The sequence below is a fragment of the Rhinatrema bivittatum genome, chromosome 2, assembly GCF_901001135.1.
Source record: "Rhinatrema bivittatum chromosome 2, aRhiBiv1.1, whole genome shotgun sequence".
NCBI lineage: Eukaryota > Metazoa > Chordata > Amphibia > Gymnophiona > Rhinatrematidae > Rhinatrema > Rhinatrema bivittatum.
In genome coordinates this window covers 181,303,717-181,327,716 of record NC_042616.1, presented here as the reverse complement: position 1 = coordinate 181,327,716, position 24,000 = coordinate 181,303,717, and the positions used below count along the sequence as shown (strand labels likewise).

Below are 24,000 nucleotides of genomic sequence, written 5' to 3'. Positions count from 1 at the left end.
CAGAGCTACTGGTATCCCACAGTAGACACACCTTGGCCCTCTTCCTCTGTCATTATATCAGAAACTTGGAGAATGCAAGACTGAGCATAGCTCATATGCTGTAATATGAGCATCTCAGGGCCAGATTTAAATTTCATACAACAGTAAGGTAAAACGTTTCAGAAAATCTGCATGCCAGTTAGCTTGCCCAATTTTTAAATAGTCAGTCACTAACATTATCTCTGTCATGCAGGCTGTAAAATAATACTCTCAGGACCGTTGGCGAATATGCAATGCCTATCATACAAAACCAAACAAATCCACTAATATCATTCTTAATCATAAGACGCAAAAAGTTTGAATGGAACAAAAGTTATTCACTTTTTATGATCATCATACTAGGCTTCATTGTATAGTACTTAAACTTCAAGACTCAGCCTTCCTTATAATCATCAATCATGCTTAACAAGTGACCCAATGTCCCACTATTGTATTAAATATATTTTTTAAAGTTATACAAGTACAGTCTTTATTGTGCACTTGTCTTCAAACCCAGATAATCCTTGAACTTGTTGAAATTATCATGTGTAGGGTTTTGTTGTCAAGGTTCCATTACATTACCACCGCCCGACACGGGACCATATTTCGGACCTACGTCCTTTTTCAAGGGCTCAAGATTTTTAAATAGTACATATTGTGCTCATGGATTTAACTTCCAATGACTTTTGAAAGGAAAAAAAAATCCCGTTTGAAAAAAAGTATGCATGCAAAACTTATTCAGCTAGCACTGTGAAACCTGTAGTAGCTTCTTAGCACCAGCCACAGAAGCTGATGTCATTGCCTTGGGCCTTCCATTGTTGCCAAAGTAGTGAGGACTCGTTAACATTTTAGCTTTCTGTTATTCATGAATCATAACTGTTATCTATGTCCACGGCAATTCTGTGGTACTATAGAGAATAACATGGATGCATTGGTGTGCTTTCCAGGCATCAAGGCATCCCTATTTCTGTTCTCTTCCATTGTTATGTTTGGTGGCTCACAGGATGGCCCCGCGAGTCGCCACACTTGCTCCTGCTGCTGCATGATGCTGCCAGGAGTTTCCCGTTGTGGCGGCATTTCACCGTCGCCGAACACTGCTGACCACTGCTGACACTGCCAGGCTGCCACTGCCTTCTTATAGGTGTATGCGTGCGCATGTACACACATATTATGGGTCCTGTGGTGGGAATCCCTGAGTGGCGCCTCCAGATAACATTAGCAAAGGCCCCAAATCAGTCTCTCACCTTAGCAACGTTTCTCCTGCCTTGCAGTATGTGTTGCTTCAAGTACTTTGTTCCTATGTTCTGCTTTCCTGATTTAAGCCTTACCTCACCTATCATTGTCTCATCCTTCCTTATCTCTCAGACTTACCTTGTCTAGCCTTGCCTTGTCCTGCCATCTCATCCAGTATCATCTGTGTGTCTTCGTTTCCCCTTGGACTGACTCTCTGGATCTTGATCTCTTGCCTGGAGCTGATCACTTTCCTGGACCTGACCATGATTGCCTGCTTCCCTGGACCTGACCACCCTTGTCTTTCTCTTGCCCTGTCCTTGGCCTGTTTCTGACTCTGTTAGTCTGCTGCCTGCCCTGAACCCAACATGCCCTTGGACTCTTGCACTAGCCACTGTCTTAGGGACCCACCTAAGACCTCTCTGCTGGTATAGGTGAACCTCTGGTCTGTCCTGCCACAGGGCACATTTGCCAGCTGCTGGTGTAGGCCTCTTAGGTTCACTTATGAGGCTGTGTCAGCTATGCTGCAAGCACAAAGGGCTCACATCCATGCCACCTCTCACATCTATAATGATACTGTATTGCTATGGACAATGCCACTCCTGAAAGGGCTACTGAATGCCTAGACTTTCCATAGCTCATTACTATGGATAGCACTCTCCATACCTTACTGTACAGCGAAGAAAATTGACTTGGCTAGCTCCTTTGTGCCATGACTACAGATGTTCAAGATCTGAGGCATTGTTAATGTCTACCAGAGCTACTCAATGATGTGGCTTCCTGTGGGCTGCTACTGTTATTGATATTGATCTGTATTGCCATTTTGCTACAGAAAATCATTTGAGCCACATTCCAGGAGTACATATAATGCTCATAGGTAATTCCCCATCAAGTAATAGTATTGTACTTATATCACTGAAGGTGTAGCTAGGTACAGTTGTTCATGACATTGTATGACCTTCATATAAATGTGACGCTGTCTTCACTATTTATTTTGAGTTTAAGAAGCTCTACAAGAGACCACATCTTTTTGATATAATCATTGGTCACACAGTCCATTTTTTTGACACGTTTTCTTATATGCACATACAATCACATATCTTATAGTGGGTGAGTATTTCTCTTCTCAGCACATGGCCCACCCGACTTTGCATCAGTGTTTCGTCATTTGAAGAAAATGTCCACGGTGTTTGTCAGCATCTCATCCTGGCAGAACTCAGAACCATGTCATGAACAGTTGTACTTAGCTACACCACACATCTTTGGCGTTATAAGTACAATATATTTGTTGAGTTGGAGCTCTGACTATTACTTGTTGATGGTGAATTACCTATGAACATTGTATACAGCTCTATTCACTTTTTGGGTTTATAATGCTGTAGTATAGGAGTATATCTGAGGCATGCTATTTCAATGAAAGCATCCCCCACACATGTATTTCTGTAGTGATATTATACAGCTATGAGCCGTGACACTAATAATGTAACCAGGAAGTACCATTATATCCACCAGCATGGAGAGGTTTTCCCACCAACATAACTTACTGTACATTAATATATATTGGTGCACAAGCCCAGTCCTTCAGGACCACAGAACAAGCCTGGGTTGTTAAATATCAACACTGAACGTTTATCAGGCTTATTTGCATGCCTTTGGAGTGAGAAGCAGGTAAATTTCTCAAGCTCAATTACATGAAAAACCAGATTTGCTTGTGGACCTTGAGGACTAGGGTTGTGCATTTCTGATACATACAAACCTTATTTCCATAATTTGAAAATAATTCAGAAAGAAACATTTATTTGTGCTTTTCATTGCTTGATCACTAGGGTTTTCCAGGACCTAAAGGTGAACCCGGTCTTACTGTAAGTACACTCAGTATGTGTTTTATGGCATCTATTTTGTATATATTGGGCCAGAATTATCAAGTGTATCTGACCCACTCTATTTTATATGCTGTAAATCTAAGAAAGCAAGCACTGTTTACTATTATCCTGTCAGCTCTAGATTGTGTATGTTCTATGTTATGAAAAGTATTTTCTGGATAGTAAATAATTTCAGATATATTTAACAATTTTTAAACCTGCATTGAGCATGCTGCCTTTTTTTTTTTGTCTCTGAAACAAATGAATTTGGCTGCTGTGTTGTGATAAAATGTCAATGGTTTGAAGCCAGCAATGTTCCGGGTGCCAAGTCGCTTTCCTGTCTCCCGCTTCTAACCCGTCTTCACCCTAGTGAAGGCCAGAAAGGTTCATATTAGGGAAAGTGTTCAAACTGACTGTGTCGGGACAAAGCTTAGCTGAAGGTTGTGCCACAGTTCTCAAAGTAAAACAGTGTGTGCGCACCTTTCACCTTGAAACTTGCCATGGGTACAGAGTATCTGAAGACATTTGTGCCTGCAGTTTTTTTTCTGCAGGTGCTTTTCTCACTGAGAGTAACACAGGTAGATTTGGGATTGAGATCTATACACCTTTTCTTTCCATGACCTAAACAGGACCATGGGAATGCCCTTAAATATGGAAAAAAGTAAGCACATGGTAGTGCAACATGCAAACTTTTAGCCATATTGAGGGAGGGCAGTTTTCAGCCAATTAGCACAGACAGGTCACTATTTACCTGTATTAATGGCTTTGAAAATGGTTATTTGGTTGGAATGGCAGTTATTCAGGTTTGTGGCTTGGAAATCAGCAGTGTAGTTTAAGTGTCTGGAGTTATGAGGTACACCAGTCGAGTTCTCGAAGTAGCTGCTTGCAAGTTTGTGGTCGGCGTTTATTTTGTGGCTAATAATCGGTGACGACACTTTGCGTTTGGAAGAGGAAAATCTATATGGATAGCGTCTATACCCTGTTGGGATACGAGAAATGCTGATTTAAGAGACGACGAAGGAACTGTTTTGATAGAATATAACAAAAGAGAGAAAACGAAGGAGCTGTCCATTTTAAGAGAGTGTTTGACACACTGGGTCCAGACTTGCGGAGCACATCAGTGGAAATTAATGTTTGACGTTATGTTGCTAGGGGAATTGCCAGTATTGAGATTGCTTGAATATGTAATATAAATATATCCCCTGAGGAAGCCCTATAGAGGGTGAAACAAGGGATCTTGTAGGGAAAAGAAAAAGATAGGTGAAATATAATGGTGAGGAAAAAGTTAAGGTGAAACATATTATCTGATTAGTAGTTGTGGCTTATACACGTGTTGGAAGTGTATTATTTTAATGACTGAATGTGTGTATGTATGTGATGGTATGATAGTGTGGTGTTTGTTGCATATGGGAATTTAGATGTGAGATGGTGCATTATGTAATATATGTTATTTTAATATTTTTGGGTGCACCTCAGATATTTTGTATTGATCTTGTATATGGTTTATTGTTATGTTAATACTTAATAAATGTGGATTGTAAAAGATTTTTTTGAAAAATTGTTTGAAAAATATTTAGATTATATATTAGACCTCTGTTTATGTATGGTATTGTATTCAGTTCAGAGGGAGATATACTTTTTGTATCTACTTGATTTGAAAATGGTGCTCCACGTTCATTTTCCCATCCTTAGGTGAAAGCATCTTGGTTCGGATAAATCACGCGCAACCCACCCCCTGCCCCATGTCCTCACTGAGGAGCTGGGAGAGGGGAGGAGATGCTTGAAGGGGCAGGAACTGCAGAGTCCTGACTCAACTCACTGCATGCTGGCTGCAGCCCCAAGTGGGGGGAGGAGCTTCTGGTATTTTTTTTTCTTGAAAAATCACTCTTCATTGCCATCAATGATTTTGACTAAAAGTCAAAATCATTGATGGCAATGCTCAAACTCACTACATAACAATGTAGAAGATTAATCCATAACACTAACCTTGTTATGGGCACTTGTACTCTCTCAGGGTCCCTGTAAATGGTTTTTACTTTTAAAACTCCTTTTAGAATGGCTGTGTGGGCTCCTTAACTCTGGGACACCAATGGTACCTGAAATGCAATGCTTTTCTCCTTACTTCTTCTCTTTTTTCTTGTTGCACTGGATGGGCACTCTCTCCTCTGATCTTCTTGTTGAGGTACCAGATTACACTCTCCTCCAAAAGATCTGTCTGAGTGGCAGGGGAATTGCTGGTTAAGCAAACCCCAAGGTGTAGCTGAAAGCTTCCAGGTTCCTTCTGGCAAATATCCAATGGCACCAAATATTCTCACAAGAGAAAACCTGGACAGACAGGGCTCTTTTCTGCAAGGGAAAAGAAGCCCTAAAAATAAAGGCCATCTTCCAATATCTAAGGAACTTTTACTCCTCAACCAAAAGTACAAATGCAGACTCTCGGCTCCCAGATCACATGGGAACTGTATAGGCCCCTTCTCTCTAGCATGGTGGCCAAAAACCAAAATTAATGGAACCAACTACCTGACCCTTTTCCTTTGAGTCAGTAGTCTGTTCCTTCAGGGAAATTTCACAGATCCAACACTAAGAAAATCCCTCCAGCAAAAGACTTTTGTAGGGAAGACAGTCAGAACAGCTTCCTCTCCTTACTACTCGCTCTGCTCTTCTGGTTCTGGAAAATTCTACTGGAATGATCCATTGAGGCACCTTTTGTGAGGGTGTGCCTTAGGCAGTGATTCAGTCCAGCTACTTCAACTGCCAACCACAATGTCTTCTGTGTGGAGGGGACACTTTTCATTAGTAAAGTTCCCAAGAGGGTGTTATATCATGTCCCATTTCATTGTGTCTCACCCATAGCATGAAACAGAGGAAAGTCTATGTGCAAGATCTGAATATATAATGTGACCATATGAAGGCTTATATAATCACAAATTTAAAAAAATAGTCAATTGAGTTGGGCATTTTACAACTTTTTTTTGCTAAATAAAATAAGGCTATTCAGCCATATAATAGTCATGTAAATTTTTAAATCAGTTCTTTTGGTTTGGAATCACTCAAATTAGAGGTCTTGAAAATTTACAGCAGAAAATTATTTGCTGATTTTGGCAAATAAAAATAATCAAATCATATGGTAAGAAAAGAGCATCTCAGAGGATCCATGTATCTGAGAAAATTTGTGGAAACTCTGGGTTGGCCTGATGTCTCAGTGGCACAGCTGCAATCTGCCATGCAGGAGATCTGGGTTTTATTTACAAGCCTGGCTTCTGGTCATTGGGCCAGCTGTCTTTACATCCCTCAGGTGGGTCCCAGGCCTTCACAATGGCAACTCAAAATGACTAGACTCAGGATGCACATGTTCTGAGTTTCAGCGATCTGTGTTTCTTGGCTAAGAGGTACTTTACAAGTTGTACAACTGTAACAAACATGCTGCCCATTTCATATCCAAATCAACTATTAAGACAAACTTCCATTCTAGACAACTTTATACCTATCTTCATGGATTCAACTGAAATACTGACCTATGATTTGATATCTTTGAGCTATACCTTCTGCTTCTGAAGATTTGCCATCTCTTTTGGATTCCAGACCTCAACTTCTACCAACTCTTCCTCTAGACAAGGCAGATAATGGCAGGAACACATATTATGTTGTGGAATGCTTTGTACACTTTGACTGAAGTCAAAGGCAGAAGGTTTCTACTGTGGTCCAAAGAGTAAAAGTGGTTTTCTGGAGTTTGAATATTTAACCAATAGAATAACTGCTACGATTGACTGGTCAACACCATATAAGGTATTTTCATAGTCAGCAAACATTTGCAGGAATAGAGCTAACAGCCACGGTAAAAATGGATAGCCGTCATTACTTCCAGTCATACAGTAAAGAAATAATTGATTTGGGTATAGGGCAAGAAATACATTTTTAAGAATAAATAAATAAATACATTTTCTGATTCACTTTATACTTTCTTCACAACACTGCATAGAAGGATTTAGCAGGCTCTACCTTAATATATGGCATCATATCATGATGGAACCCAAAAACCTTGGCTACCACATTCATTACCAGCATCTATATGTTATAGCAGACTTGCATTTTTCCTTTGGAGGAACCAGGTTTATGTAACTGCAATCGATATCCCAAATCATATTTGGTAAATAAACAATCTCATTGAAGCCCCTTTGCAGCTCCTGCTTGTCCTGCTGAGTACATGGGTATTGGATGTTATCAGACATGTAAACAACCATGGCCTACAGAAAGAGAAGACCTTGTCGTCTTCTTCATATGGATTTGGTTTCATTTGCAATGATCTGTCCATGGGTCAATGTCCAAGTATGCAATCTAGATCATTGAATCATAAGTGAGTTGTTGAATATCAATAAGACATCCCTTAAATACTTAGGGCAAGAAGAGTATCTGACGGTAGCACTGGTTTGCATTCACAATCCAGGCTGCTTTTCATTTTCCACTGGAAGAGTTTCTGGGCATATCTTCCATGCAATGTTCATATATGATTAAATGTGCACCAATCTTCCCATTGCAAGTCAAAGCCTGGCAGTTTTTCAGTAAGGTCAGTAATTAGGTGTTTATTTGCCATTGATGATCACAATTAAAATCTTCCAAAATACAACTGCAAGTCTAAATGGATATTCTAGATTTTAATCTTGTTATAGAAGAGTTCTTCAAATCATCATGCAAGGGAATTCTTATGTCCTGATTCACTTTGGAGAGCATATTGAAGGTTTGTGAATCTCTTTGTATTTTGTTGGACGAATATGAGACAAAACTGGAAAGCAGTCTATTGGAGTTGGCATTAATTTACCTGAGATTATCCACATTACACAATTTATTTGTGGGTTCAGAAGCTTAGCGTGAGAGCTCTGGATCCATACCCATTTACAATATTTTGCAGGAGACTAAACTAGAGCTAATGCCACAGTCTTTACAGTCCTAGGACCAGTACCTCAAGATGTTTCCACCAGTCTTCTTATGAGGCTCATCCTGGTCTTGATTGTCTCCTGGTTATTTTCACTGTGTTTTCAAAAAAGTGAGGCAGTGGTCCAAACCCTCCCCTCCTGGTTTTCCCCAGGTGTTGCTGCCTTGGGGACAGAAGAGGAAAGCGCTAGAGCAAGGGAAGAGTAGGTGTCTGCACCAGTCTCATTCCTTCTCCTCTTGTCCTTAAATAACAAGAGGGAAGGGGCAGAGTTAGGGAACAGAGTGGCTCTTCTTTGCTGTGCTCCGTATACTCCAGTCTCATCCTCTCCTCTCCTCTTCTCCACATGGGAGAGGAGAGACTGGAGCAGAAAGCAAAGACCTGTGCGGCTTGAGATTCAGGACAGTGGCCAATAGAGTCGGGGGCCATGGGCGCATGCCAGGCCATCAACCCCTGTCTGCCACCACTGCTGCACAAGAAAGACTTTCCCACAGCACACTGGTGTGCCCCACCACACCAATTGAGAAGCACTGTTTTAGGAGGAATTTGGATTTCTCCGACCAGGTGGTTCAAGCTTTGTAGATCACTTGAGGGATGTACTTTTTAGCTGCTGATTTTAAAAATGTCAATAAACTGGCCGACGTTTGTTGCGAGTGGATGAAGTTTTCCATTATATAGAGGAGAATCTGGCTGGGTTCTTTGGATTAGAGCAGGGGTTCTCAATCCTGTCCTCAGGGCAACCTAGCCAGTCAGTACATGCAATGGAAACAATGCATGCAGATCTATATCATGCATATTCATTGTCAATATCCTGAAAACCTGATTGGCTAGGTGTGCCCCCATGGACTGAGTTGAGAACCACTGGACTAGAGACCCAACTTTGGCATGTGTAATTTACTAGGGTACAGGTATTCAATTGAGCGGGTAAACTAATTTTCAAACAGCTCACATAGCGGTAAAGTCTGTGTGTACATTGTATGCCTGGACCTTGCCAAGCATTTTCAAAGTGAATTTATACACACAAATTACCTTGCACAAAGTTACACCTGCTTCAAGCAGGGCATGGCTTGTGTGAGGGAACTCATGCACATACTTACTAAAATAAAAAAGCATGCATGCCTGTCGCAACTCCACCTCCCACCAGAACGCCCCTCAGGGGGTGTAAAAGTACATGCAAAATTGAATTACCCGCATACTTTTACTTGCACTGGCCCCCTAATTGATTTTCAAAATTCCACATGCACACATAAAACCGAGTTAACAGAGTTTTATGCACATAACTCATTTTGAAACTCACGCCCTTACTGTAGTTGTGAATGGTTGCATGGATCTACATGTATGTTAAATCACAATCGGATTGTGATGCATTACAGGAGGACCTTGCAAGACTGGAAGATTGGGCATCCAAAAGGCAGATGAAATTTAATGCGGACAAGTGCAAGGTGTTGCATATAGGGAAAAATAACCCTTGTTGTAGTTACACGATGTTAGGTTCCATATTAGGAGCTACCACCCAGGAAAAAGATCTAGGCATCATAGTGGATAATACTTTAAAATCGTCGGCTCAGTGTGCTGCAGCAGTCAAAAAGGGAAACAGAATGTTAGGAATTATTAGGAAGGGAATGGTTAATAAAACGGGAAATGACATAATGCCTCTATATTGCTCCATGGTGAGACCGCACCTTGAATACTGTGTACAATTCTGGTCGCCGCATCTCAAAAAAGATATAGTTGCAATGGAGAAGGTACAGAGAAGGGCAACCAAAATGATAAAGGGGATGGAACAGCTCCCTTATGAGGAAAGGCTGTAGAGGTTAGGGCTGTTCAGCTTGGAGAAGAGACGACTGAGGGGGGATATGATAGAGGTCTTTAAGATCATGAGAGGTCTTGAACGAGTAGATGTGAATCGGTTATTTACACTTTCGAATAATAGAAGGACTAGGGGGTATTCCATGAAGTTAGCAAGTACCACATTTAAGACTAATCGGAGAAAATTCTTTTTCACTCAACGCACAATAAAGCTCTGGAATTTGTTGCCAGAGGACGTGGTTAGTGCAATTAGTGTAGCTGGGTTCAAAAAAGGTTTGGATAAGTTCTTGGAGGAGAAGCCATTAACGGCTATTAATCAAGTTTACTTAGGGAATAGCCACTGCTATTAATTGCATCAGTAGCAAGGGATCTTCTTAGTGTTTGGGTAATTGCCAAGTTCTTGTGGCCTGGTTTGGCCTCTGTTGGAAACAGGATGCTGGGCTTGAATGAACCCTTGGTCTGACCCAGCATGGCAATTTCTTATGTTCTTATGTTTTTCATATGCTGCCCAGGTGTTGTATATGTTTATGTGACTACATGCTGTTGAATTACTCCTGGGGAAATTCTGCACTAGGCAGAATTTGCATAGACTTCATCTCCCACAGAATTCGGCATGGGATTAGGAGCCAGCTGCATTGTCCCAAGCATCCAAAAAGAAAAGCAGTAATGTCGGCCGCGTGGGCCTGAAGACAAAGGAGGTAGAAGCAGTGTCAGCCTGCACAGCTAGAAGGAGCCTGCAGCAGCATTGGCCAGAAGACAGGGGAAGCCATAGCAGCATTGTCTGCCCACATGTCTGGAAGGAGGAAGCAGCAGGAAACGGAGGCTGCAAGGGTCCACTGGGTCTAGAAGATAGAGGAGGAAGCAGTGAGGATGGAGACAGAGCTAGAAAGGGAGCAGAGAGACAAAGCTAGGGATCAGAGCATGGAGTGTGGGAGAACAGAGAGAGAGAGATAGGGGTCAAGTCTATGGAGAAGAGGCAGAAAAAAACCTTGGAGAAGGTTAAGCCTGGGGGAAAGACAGAAAACTGGGAGTTTCTGTTGTAGGGTTGAGGAAAGTGCTGACATGGGTTGAGCTTGGGGATGGTGGAAAGCAGAAGCCTGGGGAGGGGTTCAAGCCAAAGTGAGGGGAAGTTGAGAGCTGGAGAGGGTTGAGTCTGGAGAGCTGGGTAGGTTTGAACATGAAGGACAGGAAAAATTGGAAGAGTGGTTGAGCCCAAGAGAGGGAGAATGTAAGCTAGGGAGTTGAGACGGGCTGGAGAACGCTGGTGATGTCAAGCCTGGGGAGGTGAGGGGAAAGAGAAAGGCCAAGCCTTATAATGGGAAAAGTCTTCATCTTTGAATAATTACTTTCATCTATATTATATCTTAAATTGATTATCACTCAAAGACAGTGATTATAATGTGTAATTTGAACATATAAATATACAGAGCTTTAAAATATTCTGCACAGAATTCCCCCAGGAGTGTTGTGTGCATCTTGTGTGCTTTACTCTGGTCCGCTTCTCTATTCCTAACATTCATTGTCATTTTACTGTTCATGCTGCATTACTGTTGTGTTAGTCACTGCGAGGTCCAAATTCAGAGGCATTTAGTCAGATAACTCAGAAATTATCCAGCTAAATAAAAATTTGGGCACTTACTGGTTAAAATTTAGCCAGATAACTTGGGGGCATTTTGGGAAGAGTAACTGATATTCAGAGTTATCCGGATAACTTATCCGGCGAGGTCTGGTCGCACCAAAGAGCTATCCTAAAGTTAGCTGGTGTGATGAATTAGTGGTATTAATATTAGTCTCTGCCCAAAAAGACAGTTGAGAAATGGTGAGCAGAACTATAAAGCGAAGTTTTGTTTTGGTTTTTCTCTTAAGAATGTGTATAAACATCAAGATTGATTCTCGATGGAGCTACATTTTCTAGAATTCCTGGTTGTTTGAATTCTGGGAAGGTCTGAGTAGAGGATCTTGAGTCATGATGATTGAGCAGAATGGCACTGCTAGGCTAGCAGGTGTTATAAATCAAGGAGGGAGGCAGGCAAGAGTTGAATTTGATTTGGAAAGGAGAGACAGGAGAGCAGCCAGCTCACCTAATTCTGCCATGGAGGAAGATTTGGATGAAGAGACTGGCTGGTCACTGCAGCACTAAAGTTAAATGTGACGCTAGAACAGTTTTGATGACTTTAAACCAGAACAGTGACCTGTGTTCAAGCCTTTTGGCAGACAAAGTAACAGGGTCATTCATCAAAATGCGTTATGGCGTTAACGCACACATTATTGTTCATAACGCACGGCGCAAACGCAAATTTTTGGAGGGGCGGGATCAGGAATAAGTTTGGGCAGGATTTAGTTAAATGAGGGGCAATATCGCACTGTGCAATAGCATAACACATGTTATCGCACGGTTTTAACTACACCTTTTTTCCTGGTGTTAGGCTGTGCGATATGCCCGAAATGCCCATAATGCAATTTGCAATACATTTTTTGAATTGCATTTTGACCATTTCTGGTCTGGAAAGAGAGAGCGAGAGAGAGAAAGAGAGAGACACTCTGGGAAGGGCCTCACTGTATGCACCTACTTATATCTCTATAGGAGGGCCATCTAATAGGTCGAGATGAGGTATTAATGGTGGTTTAGGGGCCAGTTTTGCATGTAGATTGAGTTGTACGAACAACACAGTACACCTTGGTGAAGATTTGACATCATTTGGAGTGAGGAAAGTCTCACAAAGATGAAATTTTGTACTATTTATCTCACCCTGTTTTAGAGTCCATCAACCAAGGGTGAGAGAACATCGTAGAAATTTCATCTTTGTGAGACTTTCCTCACTCCAAATGATGTTAAATCTTCACCAAGGTGTACTGTGCTGTTCGTACAACTCAATCTACATGCAAAACTGGCCCCTAAACTCTAAACCACCACCAAACCTCACCTCGACCTATTAGATGACCCTCTAATGTTGCGCCCATTGGTCGCAGATGGCTGCGACCGCTGCTGCTCACCTCATTTTGCCCTGCAGCTCCGATTCTGGCAAAGATGGCCACCACTGCCTCTACATGCTGACCTCCCTGGCATTCCCGGGATGGCGTGGGTGATCCCGGTCGCCATCTTGAATCTGGTGTGACTTAGGGCATGCGCGCGCGTGCCTGCCTCCTTCTTATCCATGTCATTGCGGGAATCTCAGGGGCGTCCCCTCTGCATGACGTCATCTGCCTATGTGTACTTAAACCTCTCTCTGCCCTTCGGGGTATTTTCTCTAACCTGGGTACCCGCTCCTCGGGGGCCCTTCTGCTCCATTTCAGGTACCTAGCCTGGGAAACCAGGTACTTGCTTCTCGAGGGCTTGCTCTCCCTAATCTGGTGCCTGCCACTGATCAACTTCTGCCTGACTGGACCTTCATGTTCAGCTTCAGCTTCAGTGAGTACTAACCTTCAGTCTGTCTTCAGCGGTCCGCTCTACATTCGGGACCTGTTCCCGCTATGCTGCGCTGCCTACCATCTGTTCAAGTGAGAGACTGTCTCCTCTGCTGAGGATCCCTGACTGCTTCACTGGGTTATCTTCACTGCTGCCCGCTCCCCGGGCAGTGCCATCAAACTGTATAATAAAATCCTACTTCTCTGTGTTTGTGTGTATAGAGTTTAGCCTAGTACTGTGGCTCTTCACGCGGCTCCTCCCCGTGGGAGTGACCATCACCGCAGTACCCAAGAATCCACTCCAACACCTCAAAACCATAACACCTACTACCAAGCCAAAACATAACATCCTATAGAGATAGAAATACTTCACTACTTAATGCTCTCTCTCTCATGAGAAAAGTAGGGATTATCACAGGGTGTGGGTACCATGTGGTATGGTAATTCTAAAATTTCCCTAACCACACCCCTTTTTCATAACATGAGCATTATCAGTGCATTAATAACTCATTTTGATGAATCTAGGGGTAAGGTAGAAACGGGAATTATGCTGGGTTTGAGCAGCACAGTGAGATTTATACACTTTTATCCATTCTTTTCTAGGGGGCTTGGTAATTTTAGTAAACTCCAAGTGTAGAACTGCGAGTGAGAAATGGGTATATGCAGATTTTTTACAGAAGCAGTGCAGGTACCCAGCTCTGCTTTAAAGTAAAGAGTAAATGGATAAATGGAAAATTCTGGAGAATCCCTAGCAGGACTTCAAATTATCTCCAAGCTGGATAGCTAAGCCCTGGTACACAGAAGATGTAAACACTGACACTGCTGTTTAGTTGTGGGTGTTAGTAAGGAAGTTTGTTTGTTACAACTAATTCAGCTTAACCAAGTTGCTGTGGGATCAGGGCCAGTTAAACTGAACTAGAGTTCAGTGCTGGAGTTATTAGCTCTATGAGGTTTCCTTATTGCTGTAGTGAGAGTGTTTGAATAGAAAGGTCTGAAATTTAAACCAGACTGAAAGTGGCCCAGTGACGGAGATTGCAGGAACACTTGAGTTACTTGCACTGCCGTTCTTTACCTTAGCTGCTAAGAGAGACGGGCTGATACCCAGCCAGAAAATTCCTACAATTGTAAAGCGTGTAAGGAGTCGGTGTTGGTGCTAGCAAGGACCTGGTATCCATACGCGAAGGAATTCAAGCTAATGGAAATTCAAGAACCGCTGTCTTTTTCTTGAGAATGCAGAACTCTGTCTCTAAATCCAAAGAAGTTAGATGACGGATGTTTAAATCAGTACGCTCGTTGCTGCTAATGTGATGAAGCTAAGAGAATCAGGCTCAGGGGGTGTTAGATGTTGGTAATGGTTCCTGCCACTGTTCTTATTACAAGAAATGTGCAGCCTTAACCTTGGCCCTTGATGAGTGCTGTGATGTATTTATTTATTTAAATTTTTTTTATTTAAATCTTTTCTATACCGTCGTTTGGAGGATACCGTCACAACGGTTTACATCAAGGCACATGAAATTAATGATACTGTGATTTGAACATTTACAAGGGTGCCATAAGGTTCGGTAACATAGTTAGTGATCAATAATGTTAAATGTAATTAATCATGTCCATGTCTCTATCTCGGTTTTTATTTCTGCTTTGGAGTAAAACCTTCAGTGGAAGATTGGTTAAAAGCTGGAGAGAAGTTCTGTGCCCCTTTTTTTTTTTATTTATTCAGAAAGCAAATCGGAAACCGATCCAAGGTTGCTGTGTAGCAGTAAAGAAAGTGGAGATCGGTCTATAAGAAAGCCTTTTATTGAAAATAGCCCAACTCTGGTCGAGTCTTTCTTTGGTCAAGAGCATAATTTATGCAAAAAGGCTATAGACAGAGCGGGAGTATAATCTTTGCGGCATCAGCCCTACTGGCATGCAGTAAGCCCTGCTGACATGCAGTAAGTGATTTCTTTCCCTTTTATGGTTTTACTGTTTATCTAACATCCACAACAAGTGCAAGAATACATTCAATTCCTGGTCAGGATTACAGCAGTAGCAATTGTATTTTTATTCAGGCAACTCCTCAATTTAAACACAGAATCTTGCAACAAGTCCCCCAGTGCAAGTGGTGCTCCAGTGTTTTTCTGGACTTTACTGTTTATCTATCATGTTCTGTTTTTCTTTTCTTATTTTTTATTAATTTAACAGCTTTTAACTTTTTAAAAAATTATTCCACTCCCTAGTTTTTACCTTTTTTTAAAATTATTCCACTCCCTAGTTTTTACCATTTTTTATTATATAGTTCCCTGTTGTGTTTCACACTAACACCAAGTTGTCCTCTCCAGTACATCCATGACACGATTCACCATTTGCTGTTTGTCATCATTTGATATTTGCACACACATTCTGATGTTCAGTTTGTACTCTGCAATTTGTGCTCCTCTGTATACCATTATGATGTCATCACACATACATGTCTTATGATTTAATTTGTTTGTGAAGTTTATACATTCATGTATGTTGTCTGTTTTTCATCTGTTATTGTATGTGTTTTTTAATTTTATATTTAATTTGATTTTAGTTGCCCCTGAGGCACCTCTTTTTTTATTTACTGCATAAAAAATTAGATGCATAAAATGTTAAGAAGCTGTATGATATTGAGTTTCATGTTTCAAGCCTTAGAAACAGGAAGCTGTTGGCTGCCAGGCCCTGAGCTGAGAGAGAAGGAGTCATTATTAGAAACCCCATGCAGAATTCAGCAGGGGAAGGGAGCCCAACTTGTGACTGATTGACTTCCCCTGGTCATTGTCCAAACCCAATGCCACAATAACTGTTCACTGTGTCTCCCACATAGAACCCAAACAGATTGCAGCACCTCCTTGTAGAGGGAAAACCAGTACCTCATCACACTGGTTAGCCAGATAAAGTTATCTGGCTAACTTTAAGATAGCCATCATTTACCTCCAAAGTTAGCTGGATACGTTTAACCGACTAACGTTACTTTCCTCCCTTGGGTTTTTGCACCCTAACCGCATTTCTCTAATTTTATTTAGCATTAAAACATTGCTGTTCCTCAAGTTTTTCTGGATGCCGCCTCTCATTTTCCACACCATCTTGTCTGTTTGCTTGGTTGCAGACTTTGGTATCATTGGTAAAAAGGCAAACTTTTTTCAACAATCCTTCTGCAATGTTGCTCACAAAAATGTTGAAAAGAACCAGTCCAAGGACCGATCCCTGAGGCACACCAATAGTATTGCCCCCTCCTTGGTGTGAACTCCATTTATCACTACCCTTTGCCACTTCCTAATCAACCAGTTTCTAATCCACCCAGTCACTCTGTGGCCCATACCAAGAGCACTCTATTTAGAAGCCGCCTATGCAGAACTGTGTCAAAGGCCGTACTGATATCCAAGTCCTCTGCATCTATTGTTCTCACACGCGTATCTTATAAAATCCGCTGTACTTTTGTTCGCGTGCGTATGTTTTTAAGATCTACCTCAAAGTTTTGTCTCCCCATTTTACTGTATGTGCCATTTTTTTCATTTGAATTTTCCTAGCTTCTCTTACCTTTTCCAGATATTGCTCCCTGTCTTCCTCTTTCTGTGATTTCTTGTAGTCTATACATGCTAACCTTTTTTCTCTTACCTTTTCAACTACGACCTCTTACCTTTTCTCTTACCTTTTCAGCTACGGTCTCTTACCTTTTCAACTACGGCCTCTTTTTTCATCTTTCCTATATTTACTTTCCTAACAAAAATGTTAGTTGCCCTTAAAATATATTTTAGTTTTTCCCCACTGCTCTTCTGCATCCCCTAGGTTTTCCCATCCAGCAACGTCTTCTTGACGTACTCTTCCATTTTAACAAAATTAATTTTCCTGAAGCCAAGGACCCTTGCCTTTGAATGAACCTTCATCTTCTGCACTCTGATACTGAACCACACCGTCTGGTGATCACTGGATGATTATTTGCAGCAACATCAGAAATGCTGTCCCTATTGTAAGCCCCAGGTCCATTATGGCCCCCTGCCCTGTGGGTTTCATTACGAGTTGACAAAACAGTTCTCCCTGCAGAGATTCCAGGATCTCCCTGCTTCTAGATACTCTAGCTGTGATGTCCCAGTCAACAACTGGCAGATTGAAATCCCCTAGTAATAGCTCTTCCCCTTTCATAGCAATTTTGTGAATATGCTTCATTAGATCACTGTCCATTTCTTCTTTTTGTGATGGAGGTCTGAATATTACCCCAATATCTCAGGATGATCCATTTTCCAGATTCTCTCACAGTGCTCTTTCTTACCTCATAAGCCCTGCAATTCAGTTGCTTTGATATTATTTTTTTTTTTTTATCTGTAGTGCCACACGTTCTCCTTTCCTTCCTATCTGGTCTTTTCATGAATAGATTGTAGCCTGGTATAACTATATCCCAGCATAGTTTGTCAGGTAAAGGTTGAGAGGCTTTGAGGGCCTGCGTTTTCATTGTTCTTTCTTTTGCAGCCCCTCCTCGTGCTGCTCCTTTGACTGAAAAAGCAGTAGCAGGAGGAAAAACAAGAACATGCTGTAGCCCATTGGCCCGCTCAGGAACAGAAGCCATAGAACCTAGGAGAAGCCCAGCCACACAGCTTCTCAAGGCCTAGACATCACATAAAAGACTCTGCACCACAGCTAACAATCTTTGAAAGCACTGCAACAACTGAAATTGAATCCCTACTCAAAAAAGCTAGACCCTCCTCTCACCCTTCTGATACCATCCCCACAAAACTCCTCCTCACTGTCCCTGATCTAATAGCCAGCCCTATCTCTAACATTATCAATGCATCCATCGATTCTGGGCAAGTGCCCAACTCTCTTAAATATGCTATCCTTAAACCCACTCTAAAAAAACCTAAGCTCGACCCATTAGACCTTGCCAATTACCTCCCAATCTCTAATCTCCCATTTATCGCTAAAATCCTAGAAAAAACTATTAACCGTCAACTTAGTGACTATTTAGAAGAACACCAGATCCTCTCCCCTTTGCAATACGGATTTCGCAAATTACATAGTACTGAAACTCTTCTCTTATCGCTGTCTGATTACCTTCTCAAAAGCCTAGATAAAAATCAACCTCATCTTCTAGTGATCCTGGATATCTCAGTGGCTTTTGATACCGTTAGCCACCAAATACTCCTCCAACGCCTACACGAGATCGGAATAACTGGTACTGCCCATAACTGGTTTAAATCCTACCTGTCCAACCGAAACTATAAAGTCAAAATTGGCAACCACTTATCAAAAGAAATCCCCCTGAAGCAAGGAGTCCCTCAAGGCTCTTCACTTTCATCTACCCTTTTTAACATCTATCTTCTACCGCTTTGCCATCTCCTCGCCAACCTTAAGCTTCCACACTTTTTGTACGCTGATGATGTACAAATCCTCATTCCAGTAACGGAATCCATACCCAAAGCCCTTGAAATTTGGGACACCACTCTCGCTTCTATCAATAATCTCTTAACCTCCTTACAACTTGCCCTTAACTCCACAAAAACAGAACTCATGATCATATCTTCTCCCACCCCCCTACATACCTCTCCTACCTCACCTATAACATCAACTCACATACAATTCTCCCACCAAGTCCGAGACCTAGGAGTCATTCTTGACGACCAAATGACCCTCAAAAAATTTATTAATGCAATCCTTAAAGAGTGTTTTTTCAAATTACATACACTCAAAAAATTGAAACCCTTGCTTCACGCATCTGATTTCCAGACAGTTCTACAAGCCATGTTATTTTCCAAAAAGGACTATTGCAATTCACTTCTCCTAGGCCTACCCAAAAATGCCATCCGCCCCTTACAAATCCTCCAAAATACCGCAGCCCGTATCCTTACTAACACAAACTCAAAGGAACACATTACGCCAGTTTTGAAGGAGTTACACTGGCTCCCCATTCAATCTCGCATACATTGCAAGACACTAACACTTATCCATAAAGCCCTCCACAATCCTGAAATTAAATGGTTTAATAACTCACTACAATTTCAAACATCTATTAAACCTACCAGAAATCAATACCTCGCCACCTTACAGACCCCCTCGCCCAAACTATATAACCATGCCTCCACTAAAGCACGAGCGTTTTCCTTTGCCGGCCCCTTGTTATGGAATACTATGCCCTCCGAACTACGCCTTGAGCTATCTCCCAAAACATTCAAGCAAAAACTCAAGACATGGTTATTCACACATGCCTATACTTGAAATACATATGTCTTTCTACTCCTTTATATGCCCTGCCTTATCTACCCAACACCTCCTTTTTATGCACCATTTCTGATTTTCCCCTTATATCTGCTTCTACTACTCTCAATACCCTTCTATATAACTGCTCTTAAGTGCAATCTAAGTGCTATCTCCCCCCTCTTACCACCTCTAATTTAGAATTCCATTTCCTCTTTACCCTTCCCTAACCTCATACCTAATTTCCTAGAATCCCTATATTCTCCAGCTCTGTTTAACTCAATTCAGTTAAGTTACACCTAAATGATTGTTTTGTTTTTAATTGCTTCTACTTGTTTTATGTTCAAATACCTATATACTAACCCTTGTTAAATGTATAACGCTCCGGCGTAAGTTCCTGTTCTCTGTACACCGACGTGATATCTCTGATGAGCGGCGGTATATAAAAATCTATAAATAAATAAATAATAAATATTTTGTTAACCCTGTATATGTGTGTGACTTTTATATATGCTGTATGTTGAGTTGTGTATGCTAGAAAAAGAGTGATGACCTGTAAGTGAAGGTAGGTATGTAGTATAAGGGAGGGATGTGAGTGAAACGTATTTCTCATTTCTTATACACCACCCATTCAGATCTGGCTGGGGTGGTGTACAACATATCACAATATAGGTAATAAAATATAACAAAAATACTTATAAATCATCCATCTTAAAATTGACTAAAATAAAAGCCCATCCTGCTAGCATCAATGCTTCGCCCACTACTGTTAAACTCATTGATCATACTGAATATAATCTCTGATCTAGGCTGGTTAACATGGATGTGTGTAAATACTTTGTCTTCTATAAATAGGATTGTATTTGGTAAAACTAAATAGTTTTGCAGTCAGTGTGAATGGGTTATGTTTGCTAACAGAAGTGTGCAAGGAATCTAACTTTGCTTTGTACATTGGGGAGGGTTTCCTTTTGTTTTGGTTTTCTTTCAAAGTGTGCTAAATCCATTGGAGTAGATATTCAGAGTTAGCTGGATATGTAACTTAGCCGGATATAAAATATCCGGCTAAGTTACATAGGATATTCAACGGCACAGCTATGCCGCTGAATATCCGCATACAATTTGCTACTTAGCTGGATAGGTTAACCTGCTCTGTGTTAGGTCTAACTTATCTTGTTAACTGGCTTAAAAAAAAGAATATCACTACTCATCTGGTTAAGTTAACATGGATCCGCCATTGACTATTTGGGTAACCAGATAGCCGGATAAGTGACTTATCTGGTTATCTAGCAGCTGCTTTGAAGTGCCAAAAAGCGGAATATAAATCTAAAATCTAAATAAATAAATCTGGACAATTACAAATAGCTGTCTTAAAATGTAAAGAATAAACAAAGTACTAAATGATTCCTTTCATGGGTTAGCTGAGTCAGTTGCTCATGAACAACGTGAACAGACGCATTGACTGCTCATGGATGCAGCAGCTTAGTGCATGAACAAGTCACACAGGGCTTACCTCAAGCAATAGTGATGGTTTTTGCTTTCAAGAATTAGGAAAAATAGGAGTGAATAAAAAGCCATAAACTCCCCCAAACTGCAGTTTTTCAATCAAAAATTGAGTTTTATTACTATTTTGACGTCTGAAAATAGGAATATTTTCAAATTTACATACATAGAATTGACTTTCTAAAATCTAAATGTATTTGTTGAACCCCTGTCTCCATCTCAAAATTACTTATGGCAGAATATGTACTGTATAAATAGAACTGGCAATGACTGTGTACATTAACTGTGTACATTACTAAGCATTTTACATTTCCAGAAAAGTCATTTTTAGTTATGCAAAATATCCCCTAAAGGTATAAAACTAAATATCCCCTAAAGGTATAAAACTAATAAAATGCACGTGCTACACACTCTGTATTTACTGTTAATATAAACAGTTTTGCAGTAACCAATTCCTGTCTTTTTTTTTTTTTATTTCAGAAAGAAGATGTGATCAGGCTTATCATTGAGATATGCGGTAAGACTCATAAACAGACTAAGAAGTCTAGGGGTGGGTCGTAAGGTGAGAAGCTGGTTTAAAATTGCTTGGTGGACGGCAATAGAGAATAGCAGTAAATGGCGTTCTTGCCAAGGAATGGGGGGAGGAGGGGCGTTCTCCACTGGAGTGTGCTTCAGGGATCCGCTCTGCTCGATTTAATTAGTGATATAGCAGAGGGACTTGGAGGAAACATTCTTTTTCTTCAGATGATACAAAGATCTGCAACCATGTAGATGCACTAGATCTGGTTGTGGCCATCTCTGCTCCTTGCGAGCCACAAACAGGCCAGGTTTTCAGGAATATCCACAATGAATATGGACGAGAGAGATTTGCATGCACTGCCTCTATTGTATGTAAATCTATCTTGTGCATGTTCATTGTGGGTGTTATGAAAACCTGGCCTGTTTTGTGACTCTCGAGAACCGGAGTTGGCCACCCCTGCACTAGAGGGAATAGAAAAATGAGTGAATTTAGGCAGCAGGTTTCAGACTGGACAGTAGGGCTGTTGGGGATGGATATCACCCTGTACGCCCGAGGTGTCTTATTAAATTTACCGGTTCCTGACCTGAGAAAACATCAACAATGTTTTTGCCTGCAGGTTTATATAGCAGCATGGTGTGTGATTGCTAAGGGTTGGAAACAAGTTACAGCACCTCCTTTCCAGTAGGTCATAGAGAGAGACTGATAGTTCACCACTGATTGGCCTCCTTAACAGCAGTCCCACATAACCATTTGGCATTTATCAGGGCAGTGTGGGGTCCTTTTATAGAATTTTTTGCTAAGGGGGGGGCCCAATGATGATGTTCCACATGTTTCTCTTGATTTTCTTACCCATTGAACCTTTGTTTTTGGGGGAATTGGTGTTCTTTCTGTGGGCAGTCCTGCTAATTTTGATCTGTCCAAATCATTGCTGAGACTTCATGTTGTCCCATTCTGGAGATTGTCTCCACAAGGATATAGACAAGAGTAGAGGAAAGAAGAGGACTAGAAAAATGGTGCAGGTTAGGCATGCATTATGAGCTAAGACTTCAGAAACCTACATGTATGGGGGATATGATAGAGACATTAAAATACCTCAAAGATTTAAATGCATAAGAAGCAAGCTTTTTCAGAAGAAAGGAAATTCAAAAAAGGTATCATGGTATGAAGCTGAAATGGGTAGTTTTAGGAATAACTTAAGGAAGTATTTCTTCAGAGAGAGGGCTAGGGATGCATGGAAAAACCTCCTGGTGGAGATGATAAAGGCAAAAAAAGTATCTGTATATTCATGAAAGCATAGGACAAGCAGAGAGGATCTTTAACTGAGGGCAGTGAGGGTAAAGCCACAGTACTGCAACTCAGAAGGAAAATGGGTAGACCAGATGAGTCCTGCAGCCATTATCTGCTGTTATGTTTTTAAAATCTGCAGTGAGAAGGAGACAATGATTTATATCTCTAGGAAAAACTGCAATAGTCGGGTAAAATGTGGCACAGGTTTTTAATCTATCAGATCTTTACTTGTATGGGGAGAGAAAGCAGTTTAGTGGTTAGTGATAGGCTGGGAACCACTGACATTTTTTGTGGCTTTGAGCAAGCCATTTTCTTTCTCATGGTCTCAGTGGCCGAGGATGAATTATACCTGTATGATTTGTTGGGAAGGGCCCTGTTATAGAGCACTATATAAATGCAGAAGATAATGGTATAACGAAAAATTATTTTTCATGGAAAATGACCTGGCAGCTTGAATAGAAAATTGTAGTAAAATAGGAATATGTTTTTAGTAACATGAAAAAGAGGCGAACCCAGGGAAGCCAATAAAAAAGGACCATTTTGATAGGCCTGGATGCCACAGGGCATGAACTGTGGATGGCTTGGGAAATAAGCAGTTCCCCTATCATGTGATAGAGAAACTGACCAGTTGGCGCCATTTTGAAAAATGACGTCAACTGGGACCAGAATGAGGGGCACTCTGAGCCCCCAGTGAGCCCCAATGACTACTTTTACAGGTATGGGGGGTGTAGGGGTGAAGGTGGGGGTCTGGGTAGTCACTCAAGATCCACAGGGTCTTATTTTTGGGTGGGGGAGGGGCCACTAGACACCAGGGTTTGAACGTATGGCAGTGTGGAGGTGGGGGAGGAGGGTTGGAGTGTAAAAGATTTGGGGGGGATATTCAGAGGGATGGGTGCACTTTGCTGACCTGGGGGGTGGGCTATATTTTGGCTCAAGGGGTGCGTGAACACGAGGGCGCATGGTGTTACCATGTGACAATTGCTACCATTTATGGTGGGTTTTGGGGGTCCCTGCCACCTCAGAAGATGGTGGGGGAGGGTCATGGGGAGTACATAGACCCCTGGAGAGAGGGGAACTTTAACATTCGGGGGTGTAGATAAGGGCCAATTGGCCGTTTAACTAACATCATGGGGACATTGGGAGGCACATTAGTACCCTGATGTCATTGTGAAGGGTTAGCTACATCTCCCTGAATTGCGATAAAATAACAAGGATGATTATTTTCAAAGTTACCATCATAAGAGTGCATGGTC

General features: G+C 41.4%; 1 protein-coding gene across 2 annotated transcripts in view; it reads left to right on the top strand.

The window, feature by feature from the left end:
• Positions 1 to 24,000, top strand: part of COL28A1 (collagen type XXVIII alpha 1 chain) — a 352,774-nt gene that overhangs the window by 298,560 nt on the left and 30,214 nt on the right. For both annotated transcript variants that reach the window (XM_029588942.1, XM_029588943.1), the window contains exons 30-31: positions 3,075 to 3,110; positions 21,421 to 21,457. In XM_029588942.1, the coding sequence (XP_029444802.1) occupies positions 3,075 to 3,110; positions 21,421 to 21,457 (73 nt within the window). The remainder of the gene's footprint in view (positions 1 to 3,074; positions 3,111 to 21,420; positions 21,458 to 24,000) is intronic.